Source organism: Carassius auratus, chromosome 25 (assembly GCF_003368295.1).
Source record: "Carassius auratus strain Wakin chromosome 25, ASM336829v1, whole genome shotgun sequence".
NCBI lineage: Eukaryota > Metazoa > Chordata > Actinopteri > Cypriniformes > Cyprinidae > Carassius > Carassius auratus.
Genome location: NC_039267.1, coordinates 12,338,105 through 12,360,984, shown reverse-complemented (window position 1 = coordinate 12,360,984; position 22,880 = coordinate 12,338,105). Strand labels below are relative to the sequence as shown.

The following is a 22,880-nucleotide window of genomic DNA, read 5'->3' as shown; positions in this document are numbered from 1 at the left end:
TGACATAGACAGTAAAAGAGTGCCTGCGAGCTTCTCCTCCTGTCCATACGGTAATTTATCTATTGCGCGACAGAGTCGATGGTTGTGACGCAATCTAGCCTATTTTTTTACAAAAAACTGCTTTTATGGGAACATAAAGTAAGATTCAAAGTAATGGAGCCTTTTATACATTTTTGTGTTTCTTTAGAAATAAGTAATGGACAAATGGAGTCTTTAAACGCCTCAGATTTAAAATTAGTCGCTGTCAAAGTGACGCCAAAATGAGTCAATGGAATGCTAACAGCAGGTGGGGGTCTGCTAGCCAATGGCTAGCAAAAAAGTATGAAACCCTGCCCCTTGGTTTTCGGATCACCAGTACTTCTTTCGGACAGTTTGATTCAATAAACCGGTTGAAGAAAACCATTCACCGGTTCTTTTGCACTCGATGTAATTGCGTCATTGGCGATGATTGCCCTTGATTCAAGCCTTTGGGTTAACTGGGCCCATAAAATTAGCACAGAATCAGTTCAGAAACAGTTTTGCTTCACACTGAATCACACATTCGCAGTATCATCACCAGCTCCTCGGTTCTCGAATCGGACGCGTCTGACAGAAACGGTTCTTGACTCGTAAACGATTCAGTCTTTTGTTCGTTATCTGGCTCGGCATTCATTTTCATCTCTCTCTTCACAGCAGTTCAGTCAGTGTACTGTTTGAGTAAATGAATTACTCTGGGATCTTGGTTTGTTTTAACTCAGAGGAAGTGTCAGCCACATTAAAAAAGTGAACATCTTAAGTAATTTGTGGATGAATGCGTATTGGAGACGCGAACCGTTTAAAACGATTCAGTTTGATTAGGTGAACTGGTTCAAAATGATCCGGTTACATCGAATGATTCGTTCGCGAACCGGATATCACTAAACTGCTTTGTTTTGGACTGTCTCACAACAGACACGGAAGAGAAGACAATGCTGAAAAAAGTCGTAGTTTTTGCTACTTTTGTACCAAAATGTATTTTCGATACTTCAAAAAATTCTAACCGACGTCACATGGACTACTTTGATGATGTTTTTCTTACCTTTCTGGACATGGACCGTAGACCGTGCACACATTGGACCGTTTCAATGGAGGGACTGAGAGCTCTCAGACTAACATTAAATCGAAAATATCTTAAACTGTGTTCCAAAAATAAACTGAGGTCTTACGGGTTTGGAACAACAATAAGGGTAAGTTATTAATGACATGATTTAGCAAATTGGGCGAACAAACCCTTTAACCCTTTTGAATGAGACCACACTTTGTGTTTTTAATTTGTATTTTTTAAGCTATTAAGTGAGTTGTTAGCACTTGTTGAATTATAATTACACTTTGTTCCGAAGATAAACAGATGTCTCACTGGATTGGAAGGACATAAGGGTGAGTTATCAATCCAATTACATAATTTTGATTGTTGGGTGAACTAAACTTTTAACATGTTTGATTAGATTTTAGAACACATTTTCATTTGACATGCGTGTCCTAGTTTCTCAGCGAATTTGTTGATCGTTTCCGAAAAGAATAGTTAGCTTATGGTCATTAGCGCCATTGAACTCTATTGGTAAAGATGTAACTTGCGACCAAAGATGTTTTTTGAAGCTACTTGCACTTGGCCTCTCTTAGAAGAATCAATTTATGTGCTTTTTTTTTTCGAGTCGATGTGTAAACTGCACCATCTCGTGCATTACTAGAGCACCAGCTGGATCGGTTTTCAGTTTTTATTTTATTCAAGTGCTATACCACGAAAACCTGCTTGGTTTTGCTTTGAGAAATCTGCTTGCCATTTTTTGACGGTTAAGATTTGACTTCCTGATCAATCTAACTGATAAAAGCAAACAAAAGTGACTCACAAGAGAGCATCATATGCAATAAGATCACATGTAACAACAGCTCTACAACCTGAGGAACATCCTGGAAAAACTACTGAAAATGTTCCATCAGTCTTTAGATGCTTATCTTATAGCTTCTGCAGTTTTTCATTTTACATTTCTGGAACAAATACATCAGTGAGATCAGTTACAAATGTTCTTAAAGCAGTGAGACAGATTAGGATGAGGTCAATTCTTAGTTAAACTAAACCAATGGCTGTAGGCGTTTTGTTCATAACCATTATTATTACCACAAGATTCACAGTTCTCTTGAATGTTAACTGCATAACTAAAAGTTCAATGCAGCTGCCACATGCAATCATTGTATGTAAAAAAAAAAAAAAAAAAAACCTTTCAAAGCCACAGGATTGTAGGTTTATTGGGCCTTTTATTTCACAATCCTTCCAAACATAAAAAAAAAAACAACATGTTACAAAAAAGGAAAAATAATTCACCATATCCCCATTTTCCATGAGAAAAAAAAACAAAACGTAGAATTGGCCTCAAAAGTGCATCTCTCCAAGGTACAGTGTAGGGAAAACAATCTCAATTTGACAGATGTGTACCTCTCTTTCACTTATCTGAAAATCACACATAGTCTGGCCGTCACAACCTTCCACAGTGTTCCCAGATCAGCAGGCCCACAAGAGGGCCGACATTGTGACGTGGGTCAGAGCACTCGCTTTACTAAAGATTGGAATATAATTTACGTCCCCTGTAAAAATTCCCTCCTTGCTTATTGGGTTTGATTGTTTATAACTCAGATTTCTTCTTCTTTGATTTCTTCTCGTCCTCTTGCACCACCACGGTGTTTGTGGCCTCTCTTTTCAGGTAGGAAATAAAGTCGCTGACTTCACGACCTCCCTGATGGTTAAACAAGACTGATCACATTCACGTTTTTTGGTAGAATGAACATTAAGTTTCGATTTTTTAAAATGAATAAGATCGGAAACACAAACCTCATATTTCTTTGGATTTTGTTTTTGACCAGCGGGGGAGAAATAGATTGTGGGGAATCTGAAAGCAAAAGGTTCAGATTGTAAGTTAAAAAAAAATTTGCAACAATTCAGCAACAACTTGTACGCCACAGAAAAAGCACTAGCATAATTTTGCCGGGAAAATGAAGGATAGTCTCTACATACCCTCTAACTTCATATGGAGCAGGGACATCATTAGCAGTGGCATCCATCTTTGCGATGACAATGTTTGGATCATCGGAAAGCTGTAAAATAAAAATAATATTTAAGAAATGACTGTTCAGGTGAATATTTCATAACAAACAATACAACATTAAGCTCTTAAAACGTACCTTCTCTCCGAGTTCTTTGTATTTAGGCTCCAGGCTCTTGCAGTGTCCACACCAGGGGGCGTAAAACTCAATCAGAACGTCTTTGCTCTCATCATTTACAATTGAGTCAAAGTTCTCAGCCACAATAACCTAGAAATAACAAGGACTAAGTTCCAGGTTATGTGAACTAGTATTTAAAATACATACATTTATGAAAATATACATGCATAAATGTATGAAAAACTATATGCAGCACAAAACTGCCTGACGCACCTTCACAGGGCCGTCGTTGTTCTCAGGAATAGGCTCAGATTTGAGATAACGCTTCAGGTTTCCATCAAAATAATCCTGCAGGAACTTTTCCAAGGCCTTTCCATCACGACTGTAGACAAAAAAAGATTTTTTTTTTTTTTTGCTACTTAAATCAAGGTCCTTTGTTAAAGGGAGAAAAAAAAAAAAAAAAAAAAAAAAACAACTTACGAGAACTCTTCCTTCATGACGTATTTGTCTCCCTTGGCAGTACGGATGCCGACGAGAGGCAGCTCTCCACTGCTGCCGTCCAGACCCAGCTCAGACACGTCATGGCCAAAGCTGTTCTTATTGGCCACAGCGAAGCTGAGCTTCTTCCCCTGATCCAGGAAGCTCTTGGCCACCTTCATTACCCTGGAGAGAGACACACACAAGGACAATAAGAGTGATCTCAGATTACCATTTAAACACACTGCTTTGTTGAGAAGTAATATTCCATACATTCATTTATGTTAACATTTTATTTGACGATAATGTTTGATATCACTTCAAAAAAATACTTCCATAAAGATGTGTGTGTGTATAAAGGTAACATTGGAACTTCTATATTTCCATAGTACTTGAAATCTACTGAAAATAAATGCCACTTCTATATACATAAATTTAACTGTCCCTGAGCAAACTAATTTACCAGATTGTTATACCTGTTCCTCCAGTAGTTGGAACCCTTGGGGTTCTTCTCATAATCCACATCATAGTAGGCCACCAACAAGTCTTTGCCTTTCAGCTGGTCTTTGTTGTCATCAGTCATGTGGGGACAGATGCCAAAGCTGTCATATGGGGGGAAAAAAACAGCAAATCAAACTAATAGTAAACGGATTGCAGATATTAGCAACTGAGTGCCCTATTTTACTAATTTTAACATCTGCAACGTACATGTTATCCTGAATGAACTTCTTGATCTTCGCACTTGTGAATTTGTCTTCAGTGAATTTCACACTGCCATCTTCAAATTTGTTGCTGAGCTGAGGTGGTCGGAACAGGATAATGCCCCTGCAACATGCATTAAAAAAAAAAAATGGAATGGAACAGGATGACTATCGCTGCAAAACGGAAACCGAAATCACTAGGAACAGAAAAATGCCACATACTCTCCATCAACATCATGCTTCTTCAATAAATCCTCTACGTTAGTGTGGGCGAAACGGTAGGACTCTCTTAAAGCACTGGCAGCCTTCAGGAACTCTCCCTGAGCAGCACTTCCTCCATCAGCGAAGAATCCTGGACAAACGGATAACAATTACATATAGCATAGTCAAGAGCACTGATGCAAAAAAGAAACTGTACAATCAGGTCTAATGTGAGACAGTAAACATTGCTGTAAAACACCATCACTTACCCACAACACTGGCATCACGGTCCCCAATGTACTTCTGAAACTCAGCCTCACTTTTGAGCTCCACCGAGGCTGGGCCTGCCTGCTTCTTCAGGTGGCTAACAATTCCATCTGAGATTAAAGAAGAAGCAAAAAGACATTAACATCTGATTAAGGAGCTACGTACGCCATGCCACAAGATACAAGAACACACCTGCTGTCCTGGGACCGTCGTAGCTACCAGATTCCTCTCCGTCTCTGAAAATCTTCAGGGTTGGGTATCCGCTCACACCGTATTTGCTGCACACGTTGGAACTGGCGGTACAGTCCACCTAGATCATATTAGAGAAGAACATTAAGAGCAATCTCCCACAAGTCAACCCTTGTTAAAAGAAAGTAGACTACAGTATACTTTATAAAATAATATGCTGTTTGAGTATAAGTGTGAAAGTTGTTGGTTACCAAACAGTGGCTGGTAGCCCTTGACTTAAATATAACTTATCCCCATAATACAGAAGTCAATAACTACCAGCAGTTGTTTGTTAACAACTTTTGGGTGAGTAGATGACTTTTCATTTTTGGGGTGAAATTATATTTGAGCAATACTAAAAAGTATACTAAATTTCTTTAAGTACACTTAAGTGTTTTATTTTATTAATATTATGTTATCTGTACACTACAAGTGCACACAGAGTACAATTAAGTGCACACGGAAAAATATTAAACTCTATAATGAGACCATGTAAAATGTATTAAAGTAAATTCGCAGGGTTTGATAACAATACCTTAGCAAGTGGGACGATGCCTTTTAGTCGAGTGGCGGCTGCCTCATATTCTGGAGCAAGACGTTTGCAATGGCCACACCTAAAAGTGAAGATGACACATGAGGTTTATTACTTTGTAAAGTTAAACTACTATACAGTCATGACAGATTTGGTGGATTCAAACTAGAATATGCTTATAACAAAAAGAAGAAAAAAAGATGAAGCAAAGTAAATGCCACAAATAACTTTTTTAAATGAAGGTAAATTAAAATAACCCCTGAACCTCCTGTAAAATCTGAGGAAAGTCATTTTGTTAAAGTCAGTAACGTTGAGCTACGTAATCGTGCATTATCCAATCACACACGGCCAGCGAAACTTCATCGACCAATCAAAACGTTACAACGGAGGGCCGCCGCGACTCCAAACATCCTTGTTACCGCCCTCAGCTGCGATTTCTATCTGATAAACTTTATATAGCCGTGACTTAAGACAACCATTAGATCCGTTTCGACACACTGTAAGGTTTAATTCTCTAAAACTGCAAATTGCTCTAAAAATGCAATTTCAGAAAGAACAAAAAAAAAAAAAAAAAAACACTAATGTTGGCCTTCGTGTGCAGCGTGAACGTTCTTAAAGAGACAGTTGACCTAAAAATAAGAATTTATCATCGGTTGCTCGATCTCACGTGGACTCATACCTCTACGACTTTCTTTCGCCCCAGAGAACACATTTCGAGAAGTTATGCAGAATGTGAGCGACAGACAGGCAATTAATCCACTAACGTTACATGACATTATCAAACAAGAGGGAAATCTACAAACAGGAAGTGACTGATATATTTAGTTTCGTCCACAACTATGGAATTGCATGAATTAATTATAATCCCTGCAAGCGTTTAAAAGTCCTTATCACTCCATATGCATTCCCAGATTCTTATTAGCATCTCACGACCTTACATACTTCTAACCTGACCAAAAAAATAAAACAAATAAGCAACTAGTGCAGTTACTTTCGCTTTAGCAAACTAGCTTTGTAGTATTATTCAAAGCCCCGGTCACCCACGCAGTTCCCTAATAATACATAATAGGATTGGTCTCTAGAAAATACATTAATAATTGTATTTATTATCTAGAGCATGCGCTAATCCACTAAGTGTTCTAATGTACATATTTTCAAAATTGCATGAAGAGAAGATCGTTTAAAATCCAGGTTCGTTTCTTACTCACCATGGAGCGAAGAACTCTACCAGAATAAAGTCATGATCTCCGATTCTGCTATCAAAATCATCATCTGTGAACTCCAGCACGTCACTTGCACGCGCGGCCGCTGCGAAAGCGGCGATAAACAGCACGCGCAGCATCATTTCAAACCCTTTTCAGTGCACAAGTGGAGGGAGTGATCAATGTCCCGGTAGCCCTCAATTAAGTGCTTCTTTTTGAGGGGTTGTTGTGGAAGGAAGGAGTGCCCAGAAGAGAGGCCCGCTGGATCTGGCACCCTGCACTCGGTGAAAGAGAACGCGCAGACGGACGCGCGCACGGATGTGTAAACCGGAGCTCTGCAAACTAACCTAAGTGTGGCGTCTCACCATTGGATTATCGGCAGCGTCATTCTGCTGCAATCAGCCAATCAGAACTCGGGAAACACACACTTCCGGGTGGGGAAATCATCTCTGCGCGTTACTTGGAATTGTTTTTGTATATGTTAGTTGTTAAAGTGTGCTATGTCTAAACTGTACAACTCAGAAGATTGCAGGTCACTTATCAAATTACCAAATTAGTGAAATGAACTCCGTGAAATGACCACGAACTCCTTGTTTTGATGACATTTTATTAGTGCTCTCAGACTTCACAATAATTATTCATCAATTATGCTAGGCTATGTGTATTTTTTTTTTCTTTTCAAGCTATTTACAATCAGAACTAGCAATGATAGATTCGTGAATGAGTCGCTGTTCATCTAACAGAGCAGTAAAAAGATCTTAAGTTGTTTGCGATTCAATTCAATTCTTTCGATTCACTCACACTGAATCGTTTGTAGAGGTTTCTCATACTCAAAAATAGCAAAAGGGACACTTAAAAAGAAAAAGGGGGGGGGGGGGGATTTGCACAACTTTGCAGATAAAGACAATTTATATCCATAAATATATGGATATGAGGGGTGTAATTAATTATTAATTGTCTCTTGTCTTGTCTTTTACAGGTATGTAGACAGTGTTACTTTATTTCAATGTAACAATATTATTTAAATATCTTAATTAAGATTACCCTTCAGGGTACATTGGTCACTGAACACAACTAAGTCACCTCAGGTTGCCAATTTAATTATATTTTAGTAATATTGACAAATCAGCAATAAATAGATAGAAAGATTAAAAAAAAATGAATAAATGGCTCATTTTAGCACCTAAAGCGGTTGCATTCACTTCACATCCTTTGACCGTTAAATGTTGTCTGACGTCATGCTCGCTACAAATCAGTTGAATTTAGTTGTACATTTTGCCCCCATTTACAATGAGCAGTGTCATCAAAGGTCAGGAAAATAAAACCTGTGAGTCAAACCAACATGAGGACAACATTTCCACTGAGGAAAGCCTTTCTCCGAGAGCGCAGATTATTCGATCAAAACTGATCAACATGTCAGATTTGTGCGATCTTTTCCCGGAGCGCGAGGAGCACAAGGACAGACCACAACACAGCGTCAAGGATGTGACGGGTAAGTTATCTAATACAAAAAATGTTTTAAATGTTATTAAATTACAATGTGCTGCTGACTGAAGCTATATTAATACATTTTAATATATAAATATTCGAGTATAAATATATTTGCCTTCGGGTAACAAGGTTTTACGGTTTAAATTGATATTGTGTGTGCTTCTTCAGATTTAGAGAATTAACGTTACTTATAATTTTACAGATTACTAATATTTAGTTATCAGTTGTGAACTGTAATAAATAATGGTAACAGGGTTAGTTCAGTTAAATTAACATTAAAAAAAAGTGATAAAAATGAGTGCACTTAAAAGAGTCCCCTCAGGGGATGATGATGATGATGTCATGATAATGACAAGCTGATAAATATGATGGTGGCAGGGTTCACTTTCGAGGGCTATTACAGTATCAGCTGGAAAGAACAAAGAAAATAATTTAAAAAAATGTTTTCTGCATATTTGTGTCTTAGATCTGGAGCGATACACCAGTCTGGAGAATGAATATAATCACTTGGTGAGGTTTGAAATCAGTCGCCACAGGAAAGAAAACATAACCCTGGAGCAGCGCAGACTGAACCGTGTGCTAAACCGCCATTCCAGATACCCTCCAATTAATATGTTTGCACAGTGGATTTTAGAGAGTATCCTTTTATACATAATCTTGTGTCCAAAAAAAAAAAAAGCAAATTCTTAGCAGCACAGTTTTTAAATTCGAGACTGTCTGAACGTTTACTCTCCTTAACGTAAATATGTTAGGTAGTGTGTTTAAAGCTATTATGCTTGTCCTTGTCATTTTGAATGTTTCTTTACTATCAGTAGAAGCAGGTGAGAGGTTATTAGCTCACGATTTTTATAGATTAAAGAGGACTAATGTAAATCACTCATAAGCCATCTCTGTTTGCGTATTCAGAGTTTCATGACTATAAGGATCCAAGCATAGAAATCCTTTTGGTGGTGCTACAACTACTGAACTTATCTATACTACAAGTTTACGTTTTGGAAATCATCCTGAAGTGGCTGGATGATTTCTGGCTGTTTTGGAAATGTCCATGGAACCTCTTTGATTTTGCTGTGACTCTGATGGTATGAATGCAATGTTCATTTAACTTTCTTGGGTTACAGTGAGATACTCACAGTTGAAGTGAATTGAGTTGATGTGTAATCCGTTAAATGCTCAGTAAAGGCTATACTTGTTTTTTAAACAAAATATGTAAATCAGTTAATTAATTTTATTTTAAAAAAACTTTCAATTTCAGATGAAAAAGATGATCACCATCTGAATCTGCAATGCTTCATCAATAGGTGGCAGCAGAGTGAGATGTAGACATCTCCTCTTTTTTTCTTCTTTTTTTTAATTTAGACTGTTTCATTCTCCATCCTTTTGGGCTGTAGTTAATTAGATACAGTTTATTTGTTATGTCAGTTAAATCTTTGTGCATACATATTCAAATTTACTCACAAAAATAAATCCTAAAAGTGTGTGAGATACAGGTAAAAGAAAAGTAAAAAAATAAAAAAATCATGTGTAAAACCACCGGTCACTGAAAGGCATATGTGTGTAGTTTAAAATGTTATATTTCTAAAAAATAAAACAAATCTGAAAAAAGGTAAACCATAATGAAAGTTTTTTTTTATTGATAACTGTAAATTAAGAAACAAATCCAAAAATTGACCCCATTCATTTCAATAGTGAGTGCTTCAATGCACCCTAAATTCTAACTATTTAGAAAAGGAAAGAGATGTTGTTGTCTTTTAGCAATCAAACTGTAATCAAGTGCTATCAATTGAAGTAGTGAACCTGGAATATTCCAGTAACTTTCAAAATGTACGCATGTGAGCAACGACTTGCCGTGCAAATTTTTTTTTTCTTTTAGCCTGTTCTCCCAGCGATTGTGCCCGAGACCTTCAGAGGAGCATTAATATCGCAAAAATTCTTGAAACTTCTCGTCCAGTTTCGCGTCCTCCGGTGTTTGAAGATCGTGTCCAGATTCCAGGATATTCGTCTAATGTTGCAGATAATCTACCATGCATGTGGGGTATGCAATTATCCATAAGCCTGTACTGTGTAAGAAACAATGTTACGTTAAAACTAACGATGCTGACTACTTTCAACAGACCGTGAAACTGATATTTCCAGTGTTATTGATGAGCTTTTTAGTTTTTGCTGTGTTTGGCGTAGTTCTGTTTGAAAAATACACCAACTCTAACATTGAAGGTCTGCTCTACAAGAATGATTTCAAGTGAGGGCATTTTCATTGTGAAAACCTGAAGAGTTTATTTTATAAGGTGTGGGTTGCTGTTAATGGATGTGCCCGTCTTCTTTTTTAGAGGTTTATCCAGTGCCTTCATCACCCTCTTCAGTATTTTTACCTTGGAGCACTGGCTTGATTTACTAAAAGACATTCAAAGAGTTCCAGAGCTAAACCATCAGCTCTGTGGATTGTTCATTATGGTGTGGCTTGTTTTTGGAGCCTTGATGACCTGTGTTTTTATGACAGTTATAAGTAAGTATTCTTACAATATATTAAGAAATATTGATTGTTCTAAACCCAGTGATTTTATGTGTTGCAGGATACACAAAATAAACCCAGAACAAAGTGAAAAAATTGTAGTTTAGTGCCTTTCTGGGTATATTTCTTCCAAACTTTTTTTCCCTCTATTAAAAATTCTAACTCGAAAAATAGGTTGTCCAGGAGGCCTAGCCACCCCAAGATTTTGGATGGTAGTGTATGTATATTCTTAACTGTAAAATTTATGGTAATTGGTTTCCTTTTTGTCCACAGTTGATGACTTTCAGGAAATTCGTAACAATCTCTCCAAAGAGGTGCAGCAATTGAAAATCCTGCGCAGAGCAGAGATGTTCAAAGCAAGTCATATGGGGTAGGTGAACAAATAATATGTTTTGATTTACTAGATGCATGTAGTTTATGTTGGCTTGTTATACAGTACATTAAAACGAGTGGGTAATATACCGGAAGACACAATTAACTGGTTTCTATCACGGTTATACACTAATTGCTGTGCTACGTGGACATGAATACTTTTTGTTTGCACGCGTTTTCAAGTATTGCTGTTTAAAACAAGTGATTTTAATTATTTGTAAGTATCCCAATAAACACCATAATTTAGGTCTTAAGTGAAAGAGAAACAATTGAGAAAGAAAACATGAAATGGTATATTGGATCAGGGCAGCTCTTAAAGCGACAGCAGTCTAATTTTACTGTTGTCTGTCAGTCATGTTAATTAATAAACAAAAGAGAGAAATCCCTCATTTCTCTTGAATAAATCACTTATGCAACTTTCATAAGAAGAAATATATATTTAATTTACACAGCAGTATTTTTTATACATTTGATTACTTTATATAGTGTGTGTATTCTTATTTTTTCTTTCTGCTGTAGTCATTTGTTCTATTCCTTTTAATTAGCTTCTTTAATTGCTTACTGTTTACTTTTCTCCAGTGAGCTTGAATTTTGTTTTTAAATTTAGGCTAGTATTCATTTTTTTTATATATTGGCACTGGTGACAAGAAGTATGAAATTCCTACATTATAATTCAATATCATAAAAATCTTATTTAAAGCAAAATTAACTTTTTATTGTAATATATATACCGTATTTTCCGGACTTTTTTTTCATAGTTTGGCTGGTCCTGCAACTTATAGTCAGGTGCGACTTATTTATCAAAATTAATTTGAAATGAAACAAGAGAAATGAACTAAAAATAAATCAAGAGAAAACATTACCGTCTACAGCCTTGAGAGGGCGCTCTATGCGGCTCTGTGCTCCTGTAGTCTACACTGAAAACATAGAGCGCCCTCTCGCGGCTGTAAACTATAATGTTTTCTCTTGGTTTTAAATAAATGCGACTTATACTCCAGTGCGACTTATATATGTGTTTTTCCTCATCATGCCGTATTTTTGGACTGATGCGACTTATACTCAAGTGCAACTTATAGTCCGAAAAAGTTGATATAAGATTTTGGTCATTTGACCCAGCCCTATTTTGTGATTTCAGGGCGATAAGCCAAACAAACCAACTGAAGGGCCACAAACCTGTCAAAGATGAGGAAGAACAACCAAGTCCAAATGTTAATTTGGACGGCCATACCTCGAGACATGAGCTGGAGTGGGACATGGGTCTGGAAGCGTTTATTCAAGCGGCTGATTTTCAGGATGACTGTGAGACAGAGTGCTGGCGTGAAGATAATCTACACAGGTTCTTCGAGCAGATGGAAAAGCTCCAGCACAACTTAGAGGAGATGGACCAGCTCCAGGATATATTAGGTGGGTATGAACACCAAGCATTTTCATGATAAGCGACTGCAACGGCAACATTATATTTGATCCAGTCTGGATAGAGTTTTTTCATAGTCATACAAGGCTGCAAAATATTTAACCCCCTTTGTGATTTCTTCTTTTTACTTAATCATAATTTTATTTAATATAACAAAAGTCATTAGTTACTTTTTATCTGTTGTGACAGTTCAGGGTTTCCTTAACCTGCATGAATGCTGAAAAAAGTAAGAAGAATGCATCAGCAAACCAACTCTATGACTTCTGTTCTCCGTCATAAACACTGCATGGGGGATGTTTTTCAAAAAGTTTACACTAATTTCTTATAAATTGTATTTAATTTAAATACTTTCTAAAATGACATCAGTAGACATTAGTAACATTTGTATTGGTAATATAATAAACCTTTTCATCTTTATGATATATTGTAATGATACCAGCTTGTTGGCAATTGACGGTTTTTAATTAATTCTATTAAATATATGAATCTGTCGTTCTATCAATCTATCTGTCTGACTATATTTTTAATATAAGTTTTCTAATATAATGCAATTTGCAAGCCTTGTGACTTCACCTCAGATTCTACCCAATTCTTAAAAGTGACTCTAAACATTGACCTCGCAAAAGCCGCCTTGGCATCGGCGCCGAAAGTCTAGTTTGCCGATATATAACACAGACTTTATTTTGCATGGACTATGTGGCTTCATGGGGGTGATCATTTTGAAATCACATGACTAGCTCCACTTGAATTTATGAATCATGGCTGACTGCAAATAAAGCATTTCTGCTATGCTTCATCCACACCACTAGGTGTCAGTACAAGTGCAACATAAAAACATGACTGAGCACCTTTATGACTGAGTGATAGTTTTGCTTTTCACCTACTTCATGTAAAATGTATGATGAAACACTCTCCGAGACCCTTCAGCATTTTAATATTGATGAGATCTTCAGCAAAAACAACTGTTTATTTCTCTGACCCCTGAGGCAAATCTTGACAATGGCTATTATAGTATTATTGTAACACAATCAAGTAAGTTACAATGTGACAAATCCATAGCGTTAATGAACACAATCATGACGTAAGATACATTCTCTCCTGTTTTATACTGGAGTGTGGTTTGTCTGGCGAAACACAGAGGCATGCTTATGGATCAGTATCAGCGGAATATTGAAGGAGGAAGGAACACACAAGAGGGAGGAGTCAGGAGAAGGGAGGAGCTAAGCAAGACCGCCAGTCTATTTAAACTGGCTGATGGGGGCGGGGATTTTGATGTCTTGGCCTCTCTCCAGTTTCTTCTCGCATTCGATGAGATAGTTCACTCCATCTATCACAGTCTGAACCAGCTGGACCTGAGCACACGTTGATTGAAACAAGACGTTACGGTGAGGTCATTAAATTTTTTTCAGTTTTTAAAGAATCAGTTCACCCAAAAATCTAAATTCTATCATCATTTCCCACAATATATCAGTACACATGGCCTGAAATTAACACTAGCCAAATGCGAAATATCAATAAATTCATCTTTGGTCAGTATTTAAAATACTGTTATTCACCAGTTGGCCAGTAACTTTTTTTTTATATTAACTTTAACAATTACTGAAAATGCAATATGGTTTATAGACTGCATTGTAATTATACAAATATAATCTGATGTGCCATTATCTTTTCACAGTTCACAGTAAAAGATGCTCACAAAAATCGCAGTTCAGTAATCTTAGTGATATAGTGATATTTCTTTATTCGTTAATTTTTATCATTTGAATAAATGATATAAATTAATCATAATAATAATAATAATACACTGCAATCTGTTTTCCCAATTTTCTGTCTCTTTTTAACTAAATAATGCACATACAGATATTACATCTAAAAATATTTACAGCTATTTTTCCCACATAAATGGCCCTTGGCAGGTGTGTGTGTGTGTGTGTGTGTGTGTCTGTGTGTGTGTGTGTGTGTGTGTGTGTGTGTGTGTGTGTGTGTGTATATTAAAGCCTGCATCTCACACTCACTTTAAGGCACTAATAATTTGATAACACAGTTAAATGTAATCTCTCACAAAATCCATTTGTCATACTGTAAATTAAATAATGTTGTGATGCCTAAATTTACTTGTAACATTTAAAATGTTTTTGGTTTTTAGTGTTTCATTTTTGATTTATTTAGACAAAGTAGTGAAGAACTTGAATATCATTATCAAAATTATAATTTTTTTAGTACCACTCACCTCCGATTGGCCCAGTCTGTCCAGATTGGAAATATCAAAGGTGTTTCCAACAGCGGCGGTGTCCACTCCTCCAGTCCCCCTTTTCTGGAGTCGCAGGTTATCCAGGATCTTAGGGAAACGAGGGTCCTGCAAGAAAATGTGGACATAAATATTGAAATGCATTAATATTACAATGCATGTGACAAACAAGGTGCAACATTGTTAACATGACATAAGTTTATAATGTATTTCTAAAGCAAGGACCTTGCTGAGGCGAGGAAGAGTAACATGGACGCCAGCTCGTAGCCCTGTGCCCAGGTTTGATGGACAGGTGAGGATGTAACCCAGGCGCTCGTTCCACATGAATTCCCAACCCTTCTCCTGAATTAGTCTCTCAACCTGAGGGACAAAGAGAGAGTCTTGTGAGAAAGATACAAGGGTGATCTGTTTTAGCTAACAATACAATTAAAAAGATGCTCAAAAATAAAACACACAACATATATTTATGATTCCCTTTTAGAATGAGCACCAGACTAAGACTGAACCACACACATAATTACACACAGATGCCCATCTGGCAGGATGATGTGTTTACAACGGTATGTACACAAAAGGGCATTGCTCTGAGCAGCAATAAACACAGCTGCAGCGTCTCTGCTGGATAAATAATAGAGGCTTGTGCAGTTTTAACAGTGACTGAGAGCCACAACCAACACATGCATGACCTCACCTCTTGGAGACCCTTGCAGAAACGCTCAAAGACCCTCTTCATGTTGCCCCCCTTCTCCATGGAGATCACACGAGTGTGGTCTTCCTCGTTGACCCACACCAAGAAGGTTTTCTCATTGTTGTGCCTGGAATTGAAAGGCATATCTTTTTTATCGTCTGCAGAAATATTGAGGCCAATGCCTTTGGCCTGTAAATATATGCATGGGAACGACAAAATGTTTTGGATTGAATGGGGCTTTTGAAGAGCTCTCCACCATGCCCATAAACAAAACAGCGGGGGACACTGGGATTTGAATATGACAGATTTGAATATTCAGCGCGCAGAGTCCTTATACTAACTGAAAGACCCAATACATAAAAAAAAATAACTTTCACCTTCGTTGCGTAATTTATAATGCCATCACATCCACATCGGCAAAATGGCTCTTTTATTTTTAAAATAGGAATCTGTTCTAATTTCCCAAACCTTACCCTTGACCTTATTACATTTTAGTCTCACTTTTAGTCTCAAATGGTATCAGAAGTGCTTTGTTAGCTCGAAAACCATCAGGGTATTAAACCAAAAGTAATTTCCAAATTGAGCCTGGCAACACCGGCACACTTTCCCTTCCAGGCAGACGGAAGAAGAGAAAAAAAGAGGATGAATAATGCAGGAGATGTAAGTGAGCCTTGGGTACACTCTGTGATCGATATCAAACCACAGCTCATGGCTGTAGAGGTTGCTTCAGGATGAAACGCAGTCCTGTCAGAGGACATGGTTCACCATCAAACCACTCAACTCCTTAAACTCACCAGATGCCTCTTGCGTCGGGCCAGTCGCGAGCCATGCCTGCACATGTCAGCAGGGGAGACACAGGCTTATCAAACAGGAAGTGATCCTATATAGCAAAATGAAAGGTCAGCATGGAAACGTCTTGAGTTACATAGCATCACATTTGTGAATATACCCACATCAATGAGCTGCTGCTGCTCTTGTTCGGTCATCAGAGTGAGGCTGTAGTATTTTCCAGCCAGATCCCCTTTTAGGCCTGCCAAGGCATCAATCACGACCCTCTCCACCTCTCTGCGCTCAGCGCGGGTGCAGGCCGGGGGCAGACTCAGGCCTCGGATGCTCCTACCTGTCCTGACTCGAGACGACAGCACATACTTCTCATCGAACTGGCCTCCCCGTATCTGATGGGATGAGAGTAGGATGAACATAATGGAAGTAACTTGGAACTGTAAGGCTTGTGTTTCCGGCCTGATTTTCCAGTTTAAAAATGTAAAAGAATGCCAAAATGTTGACCCAATAGTCTCGTACGCAGATATATATTGTGCTGTTGTGATTCAGGCGTCCCAAGTTTGAGTCCCGGCTCATGGACCTTTCCTGATCCTGCCCCTCTCTCTCTCTCCCACTTTGCTTCCAGTTAATTAACTGTGCTGTCCAAATAAAGGCTAAAAATGCCCAAATAAGATCATAAGATAAGATTATAAAAAAAAGCAAAAAAAAGCATTTAAAACCGAAATGTAAAATTTAGCTTTTAAATAAAAATTAACATAAATAAATATTTTTTCTTGATTGTAGGTCATTTTGACCAGAAGATCCAGTTTTTTCAAAAAGGTAAAAAACAAACAAACAGATGAATTGTTTACAATAAGATCTATAACATGCATTTGGGAAACAGATAGTGTGAGCGTTTATTTAATGCCAACTTTTTTCATGCAATTCTTAAATTTTTTTTAAATTCCAGGCTAATTCCATGGCTAGCATTTTATGATTCCTTAATACCCAAAATAAAATGATATATCTTCGTTTTTTGATATAATGAAATATTTTTATATAATTTTGACTATATAGATAGATAGATAGATAGATAGATAGATAGATAGATAGATAGATAGATAGATAGATAGATAGAGATTTGGTTTGCACTTTATTTTACAGTACGTGTACTAACATGTACTTATAGTGTACTTACAGTGTATTTATCTAAGAAAGTTCTGCTAACAACTACATGGGGTAGGGTTAGGTTTAGGGGTAGGTTCAGGGTTAGTACCTAGTTATTACATAGTTATTGTAATTAATATAATAAGTACATAGTATGTACATGAGGAACAGGACTGTAAAATAAAGTGCTACCGAGATTTGTGCCCTTGTTGTTACAGTGTAATTACACAAATGAGTTCAAAGTGATCAATTGAAAACATGTACTGTGTCTGTAACATGGTTAAAACCATAAAATGTATCTATAAATATATTTTTAAATATCTATAAAATCTACTTAAAAAAACTCATTGTAAAAGTATCAGAAATTAATTATGAAGGCATTCCAAGGCTTTTGGGAAATAAAAGTGCCCACAGTTGAAGAATCACTACTGTCAGTGTTGTATTAGTCTACTTGTAACTCAAACCTTTCCTCTCACCTTACTGGAATCCAGGTCAGTGGGATGCTTCATGTTGCAGGGGTCATAACCATTGTGCCTTTCTTTGATGACTGGGTTAAAGATGTCAGCAAACACCTGCACAAAACATATTTGATGTGCTTTTGTGCTCCAAAGATGCTAAGCTCTTAATATGCCAAATGTGTGAAAGGCATATATAATATCCTCTCACCTCATACGACTCCTCATCTCCGGCCACCATTCCTACTGTCTTAATAAAGGGGTGGCCTGGGTTGTCCACACCGGTTTGGATAGCCAGGTCCAAAGTGTAACCATTCGGAGTGGTTTTATCACACAGCTTGGCATATACAGCAGGAGTCAGGTGACTGGCCATACAGTTATTGTGCTTCCGCAAATCTGGATATTCAGCACTGTTGGGAAAGAGAACAAAGTTGAAAATCAAGGACCATGGCTGTGTCTCAAAACCAAACAAGCTGTCTGTCTAAAATAAGACAGATGTTGGTCCTGTCTTTCGAAAAGGGAGTTTTTGAGCGTCAAACCCGCGTTCTGTAGCCTACGCGTCAGATCCTATTAAAACAGCGCTTTGAGCGTCATAACCGCGTTCCGAATTCGTTCTAGAATGTCATAGACGCGTTCTGTACGCGTTAAAACCTAGACGCAGTCTCTCAGCCAACGTTCAACCACTACACGTGCATTTTAAGACAAAATTTTAATTGTGACATTAACTAACGTATACAAACGAATAAATAAATACATTTGCATTCATCATAATTTTGTAGTAGATACATGAAAGATGTAAAAATAAAATTGTTCATTCTACCGTATTTAAAAGACCCAAACGAAACAATTGCATGTACAATATAGAATACACAATTAAAAAAATATAATATAATAATGCTTATTTATCGCAGAGCGACCGTGGAACTGAATTATTCCTGACTCGTATTAATGAACATATTTGTCGCCTACTTAGGCATTTTTGCAAAACAAAGCATGGGTTGTTTGGTATCCTCTCACAATATTTCATTGTTTTATGTAAGATGTCATCGTTATAAAACACGGGTATGCTTGTAGTTACCTAGCAGGGTAGATTCTCCGGACGTGCGCTCCTGCATTGACATGCTGCTCTCTATTCAGGAAGAATCCCACTGTCAGAGATCCAGCACCGACCAACGACAAGATTCCCACCTTCCTTTTACTGGACAAAATCCGAGCGAAGCTGCTGGCCATTTTAACCCTACAGAAGCAGACGAGGTCTCTCCAGATGAACGTGGACTTGAAGAATGGACAGACAGAAGGAGAGACACTGGGATTACTGGAGGATGCAGGGGAATGCTGCGGATATCTGCCCTTCTCCCAACACAACAGCCGTCTGATCTCCCTCCTCCCCTTCACAAGCAGCAGCAGCTCAGGACGAGATGAATCAGATTCTCACCCAGCTTCTCCCACAGTAAATCAGTCAACAACCATGAATATACCTACACTTAGGTTATTCATTAGTGTCCCAGTGTGGTAATTTTTTTTATAATTGTCTTAATGAGTTTTTAAGGTACTAAAAGGGGACAATAAATGCATTGTTAACCGTGAAGCAGCTGGCTCTGACAGCTCATTTTAACCTTGTACGTGACTTTGAAGCCTATTGGTTCAGCTTTACCTGAAAAGGCGCACGCACGTCTGCAGCACGCGCATGCGCGCTTGGGATTGGCTGATGAGTGGCCCCATTGCATAAATTATATAGTTATTTAGATAAGGTTGAGATTTTTTTTACCCCCCTGTGGTATGATACTGTGAGTAGTTTAATTGCACTCAGAGGCCTTACAAGTTCACTCTGTGTCTTTAAGTGAAACTAAGAAGGCTAAAAATGTTAAAATACATCATAAAACTGATGGTTCGTAGTTCTGGCAAAGACTATTAGAAGGATAATACAAAAATATAGTAAGAAAAAAAATGTGTCCATGTTATAGGTTATAACCTTATAGTCTATATCTTAATTTTAAAAAGCAAGACATTTAAGACTGTGCTATATTTTTGGATATTACACTGTTACATTGTTCGTTTATGATGTTCAATATGAAGCATTTCATTCATGTATCACTTTCAATAAGTTTTCCACACAACGGATTAAATGAATTTAATCGAATTAACCCAGCATTTCACATTTGTGATTCAAATTGCTTTTCAGTTTGAAGGGTCTGTAAAAAGTGCATAGTTTTAACAGCATGTAAAAAAAAAAAAAAAAAATGGAACAAGTTGCTGTAAGTCACGTGGCCAGATACTGTATATGACCTCTGTCTCAACACCCCAATAAAGGAAGCACAGATATGGATATATAGGATCATGTTTGCTGTAATATTAAAAGGTCGGTTATTAATACGATATTTAAGATTCTCTGTCATGATCACTTGTCATCTCTCAGATTTATGTGCAGTCTGACAACTCCATTGTCTTAAAAAATGACATGCTGTTTGTTTCATATGTGCTCATGCAAACTGCAAAAACCTGTGAATAAATGGGTTAACCTAAATTCATCATAAGCTTGCTTTAGGCCTAACCATTGAGACAAGTTCATAGCATTTACTGGTCTTAGCTGGGATGAAAATCCCTATTTTAAACCGTTCCCCTAGGATACAGTGCGGAAATCATGTGAAATAAACAAGAGAATTACCGTAGGCAAAACAAACTAAAGCCTGTATAATAATCCCTTACTGTTTGGTACAGCAAGCTGGTCATTATTGTGAGATTAAATCAGTGTTTAAATGATGCAAGGCAGAAATGCTACCGAGTGAATTGCAGACTTTATATAATACAGGGATATTTCCGTTGAAATGCAGTGCAAACGTGGAATGTTTGAACAAGTCTGTCGTTCATCAAATGTTAAAGTACTCTAGCGGCGCTGGAAAATAATTGATAAATTACACTGCTTGCATATTTGAAATGAAATTTTAAAGCTTACCAGATACTTTTAATCCGCCGAAGTTGGTCTTATCTTCTGAAGTACAGTAGGAACCAGGTACAAGGGCAAAGCTTTTACTTTCTTCAGTGCTGCAGAGCAGAAATAGGTGTGTCTTTCTTTATTACAGTGGCATGGCGTGGTTAAGACTTCCTTTTGTTTGACCTGCCACCGCAACACTCAAGTAGCACTGTGCCATTCATTCATTGGCTGGCTAAGGTTGCCCAATGTCTCCTGGGAACAAAATCACTAGTGGTTTCCTTATCTGTGTCTGCTGTGATCAGAGCTGGGAATGAGATAATAAACCCACGATCAGTTCAAAGGTCACTGGGACGACGGGATAAATGACACGTCTCTTTACAGCCTACCTTATAACACTACTGATGTCGTTAAAAACAGCTAAATAATGTAACAAAAAAAAAATCAACACTATGTAAAAAAAGTAACAAAGCAACATTCAGCTTAAGGCCATTATTGTCTTTATCATCTGTCTTGTTTAATAACTGATAAATGTCTAGTTGCTGAACCGTTGGCCCTGAAGTCTTATTGGGAAACAAAAATGGATACTACTAATACAGTCAAAGCCAGAATTATATGTCTATATCTGTGTGTGTGTGTGTGTGTGTGTGTGTGTGTGTTAAACTTCTTTCAGGCCTTTAACAAATTTATTTATTTATTTATTTTTTCAGATCAGCTGAGCATGTACATATATATTTAACCAGGTCAAATGAATCCTTCTCGAGTTGGATTAAAGTTGTACTCATTTCAGTTGTTGTACAAATAGTTCTTAAGGTAAAAATGTATAGCTATTATAAATCTAGTTTAGTAGACATTGAAGTAGATTGATTTGAATTGTCATTTGACACATGTAAAACTATTAAAACAGAAGCTGTTACTGAAATAAGTACTATCTATTGTATATAATCTTTCATTAAATTTATTTAACCTTTATTTAACCAGAAAAATCTCTCTGAGATTTAAAATCGTTCACATGAGAGTACTGGCCAAGAACAAACTCACAAAACAAAACAACAAGAAACTAAAACAACAACAAAAAAAATATATATATATTTTTAAGTGACCGGATGACAGATTTAAGATGTTTCCATACTGTATATTGCTGTATATCTTCTGTATCACTGCTCCCCCTGGAGGAATTATTCTGCTATACAAACATGATAAATTGTGTAGTTAATAAGGTTTATTGCACAGCTTTATTTAAGAGTGTTGAAGCAGCTGTTTCGACTTTGATTTTATTTGTTTTTATATTGATTTTATATAAAAAGCTTTTATAAGCTATTATAAAGCTATTATAATCCACTGCTTTACATGAATTAATTATTAATGTAGAATGATTGATTGTTTTTTCAACATTCATTCCAATTACAAAACCACCAATATCTATTGTTAAGCTTTTTAGTTGTTGTTGTTGTTTGAGGGATCTTGGATATGCACTGATTTTCAACATGCCATGTGTCCTGTCTGAGACTCACCTTTTAGCCATGAATTCATTTAAAATGAAGGTCAGTACATTCAACAAAGGTTGATGAAACCTTATAGTGACAGCTAGGGATATGGCAGTATCAATAACCATGAAAGATGCGATAGAAAGGGGAAGCTACTATCTATTTACGCTGCCACCTTACAATTTAGAGATTTATGGATCAGTCATGTCTTAAATCTGTTAGAAGTTAACATTTTCTAGCAATGAGGATTCAGACTGTCGCTACACTTTTTAATGAAACTAAAACTAAAACTAAAACAATCTGTTAAATGGGGCAACCTTAATCTCCGGAGACACATGATTTCTGTCACTCTGTATTTAGTCAACACGGCAGGCGAGTTTCCTGTAAACAGATCTTTCCTCAAACATTGTATCACTTTAATGATAGTCTGAAATCTTCTGGAAATAAAACCACCACTATTCCAGCTATATTTAAATCATAATGTCATACACAAGCACTAACTTAAAAGTGAATCTGAACTGACCAGTGAATGGAAGTATATTAAATAAAAGGTTTTGTTGACCTCAGATAAAACCCATCAAT

The 22,880-nt window shown here is 37.1% G+C and overlaps 3 protein-coding genes across 5 annotated transcripts; 1 reads left to right on the top strand and 2 right to left on the bottom strand.

Moving 5' to 3' along the window:
* Positions 1-2,246: 2,246 nt before the first annotated feature.
* LOC113043347 (protein disulfide-isomerase A3) lies at positions 2,247-7,116 on the bottom strand. Its single transcript, XM_026202671.1, has 13 exons — positions 6,786-7,116; positions 5,581-5,659; positions 5,010-5,127; positions 4,820-4,927; positions 4,572-4,701; positions 4,357-4,473; positions 4,125-4,250; positions 3,652-3,834; positions 3,445-3,553; positions 3,193-3,321; positions 3,026-3,105; positions 2,843-2,900; positions 2,247-2,747 (listed from the first exon to the last, which is right to left on the bottom strand). The coding sequence occupies exons 1-13, from the start codon at positions 6,920-6,922 to the stop codon at positions 2,637-2,639; spliced, it is 1,485 nt and encodes a 494-aa protein (XP_026058456.1). The 5' UTR covers positions 6,923-7,116; the 3' UTR covers positions 2,247-2,636.
* A 27-nt stretch (positions 7,117-7,143) lies between these two features.
* On the top strand, positions 7,144-13,361 carry LOC113043348 (cation channel sperm-associated protein 2). 2 transcript variants are annotated; one of them, XM_026202673.1, is made up of 11 exons: positions 7,144-7,213; positions 8,078-8,271; positions 8,737-8,907; positions 9,023-9,091; positions 9,177-9,349; positions 10,141-10,302; positions 10,382-10,506; positions 10,595-10,770; positions 11,050-11,146; positions 12,284-12,552; positions 12,752-13,361. In XM_026202673.1, the coding sequence occupies exons 2-11, from the start codon at positions 8,193-8,195 to the stop codon at positions 12,781-12,783; spliced, it is 1,353 nt and encodes a 450-aa protein (XP_026058458.1). In that variant the 5' UTR covers positions 7,144-7,213; positions 8,078-8,192; the 3' UTR covers positions 12,784-13,361. The 2 variants fall into 2 exon arrangements, with proteins under 2 accessions (XP_026058458.1, XP_026058457.1); XM_026202672.1 differs by lacking the exon at positions 7,144-7,213 and having other exon boundaries at positions 7,665-8,271.
* Positions 13,362-13,510: 149 nt separating this feature from the next.
* Positions 13,511-21,050, bottom strand: LOC113043356 (creatine kinase U-type, mitochondrial-like). Of its 2 annotated transcripts, XM_026202685.1 has the most exons (10): positions 20,836-21,050; positions 18,961-19,157; positions 18,094-18,292; positions 17,904-17,999; positions 16,452-16,673; positions 16,293-16,378; positions 15,502-15,625; positions 15,036-15,170; positions 14,793-14,918; positions 13,511-13,914 (listed from the first exon to the last, which is right to left on the bottom strand). In XM_026202685.1, the coding sequence occupies exons 2-10, from the start codon at positions 19,110-19,112 to the stop codon at positions 13,801-13,803; spliced, it is 1,254 nt and encodes a 417-aa protein (XP_026058470.1). In that variant the 5' UTR covers positions 19,113-19,157; positions 20,836-21,050; the 3' UTR covers positions 13,511-13,800. The 2 variants fall into 2 exon arrangements, with proteins under 2 accessions (XP_026058470.1, XP_026058471.1); XM_026202686.1 differs by lacking the exon at positions 20,836-21,050 and having other exon boundaries at positions 18,961-19,336.
* Positions 21,051-22,880: the final 1,830 nt, after the last annotated feature.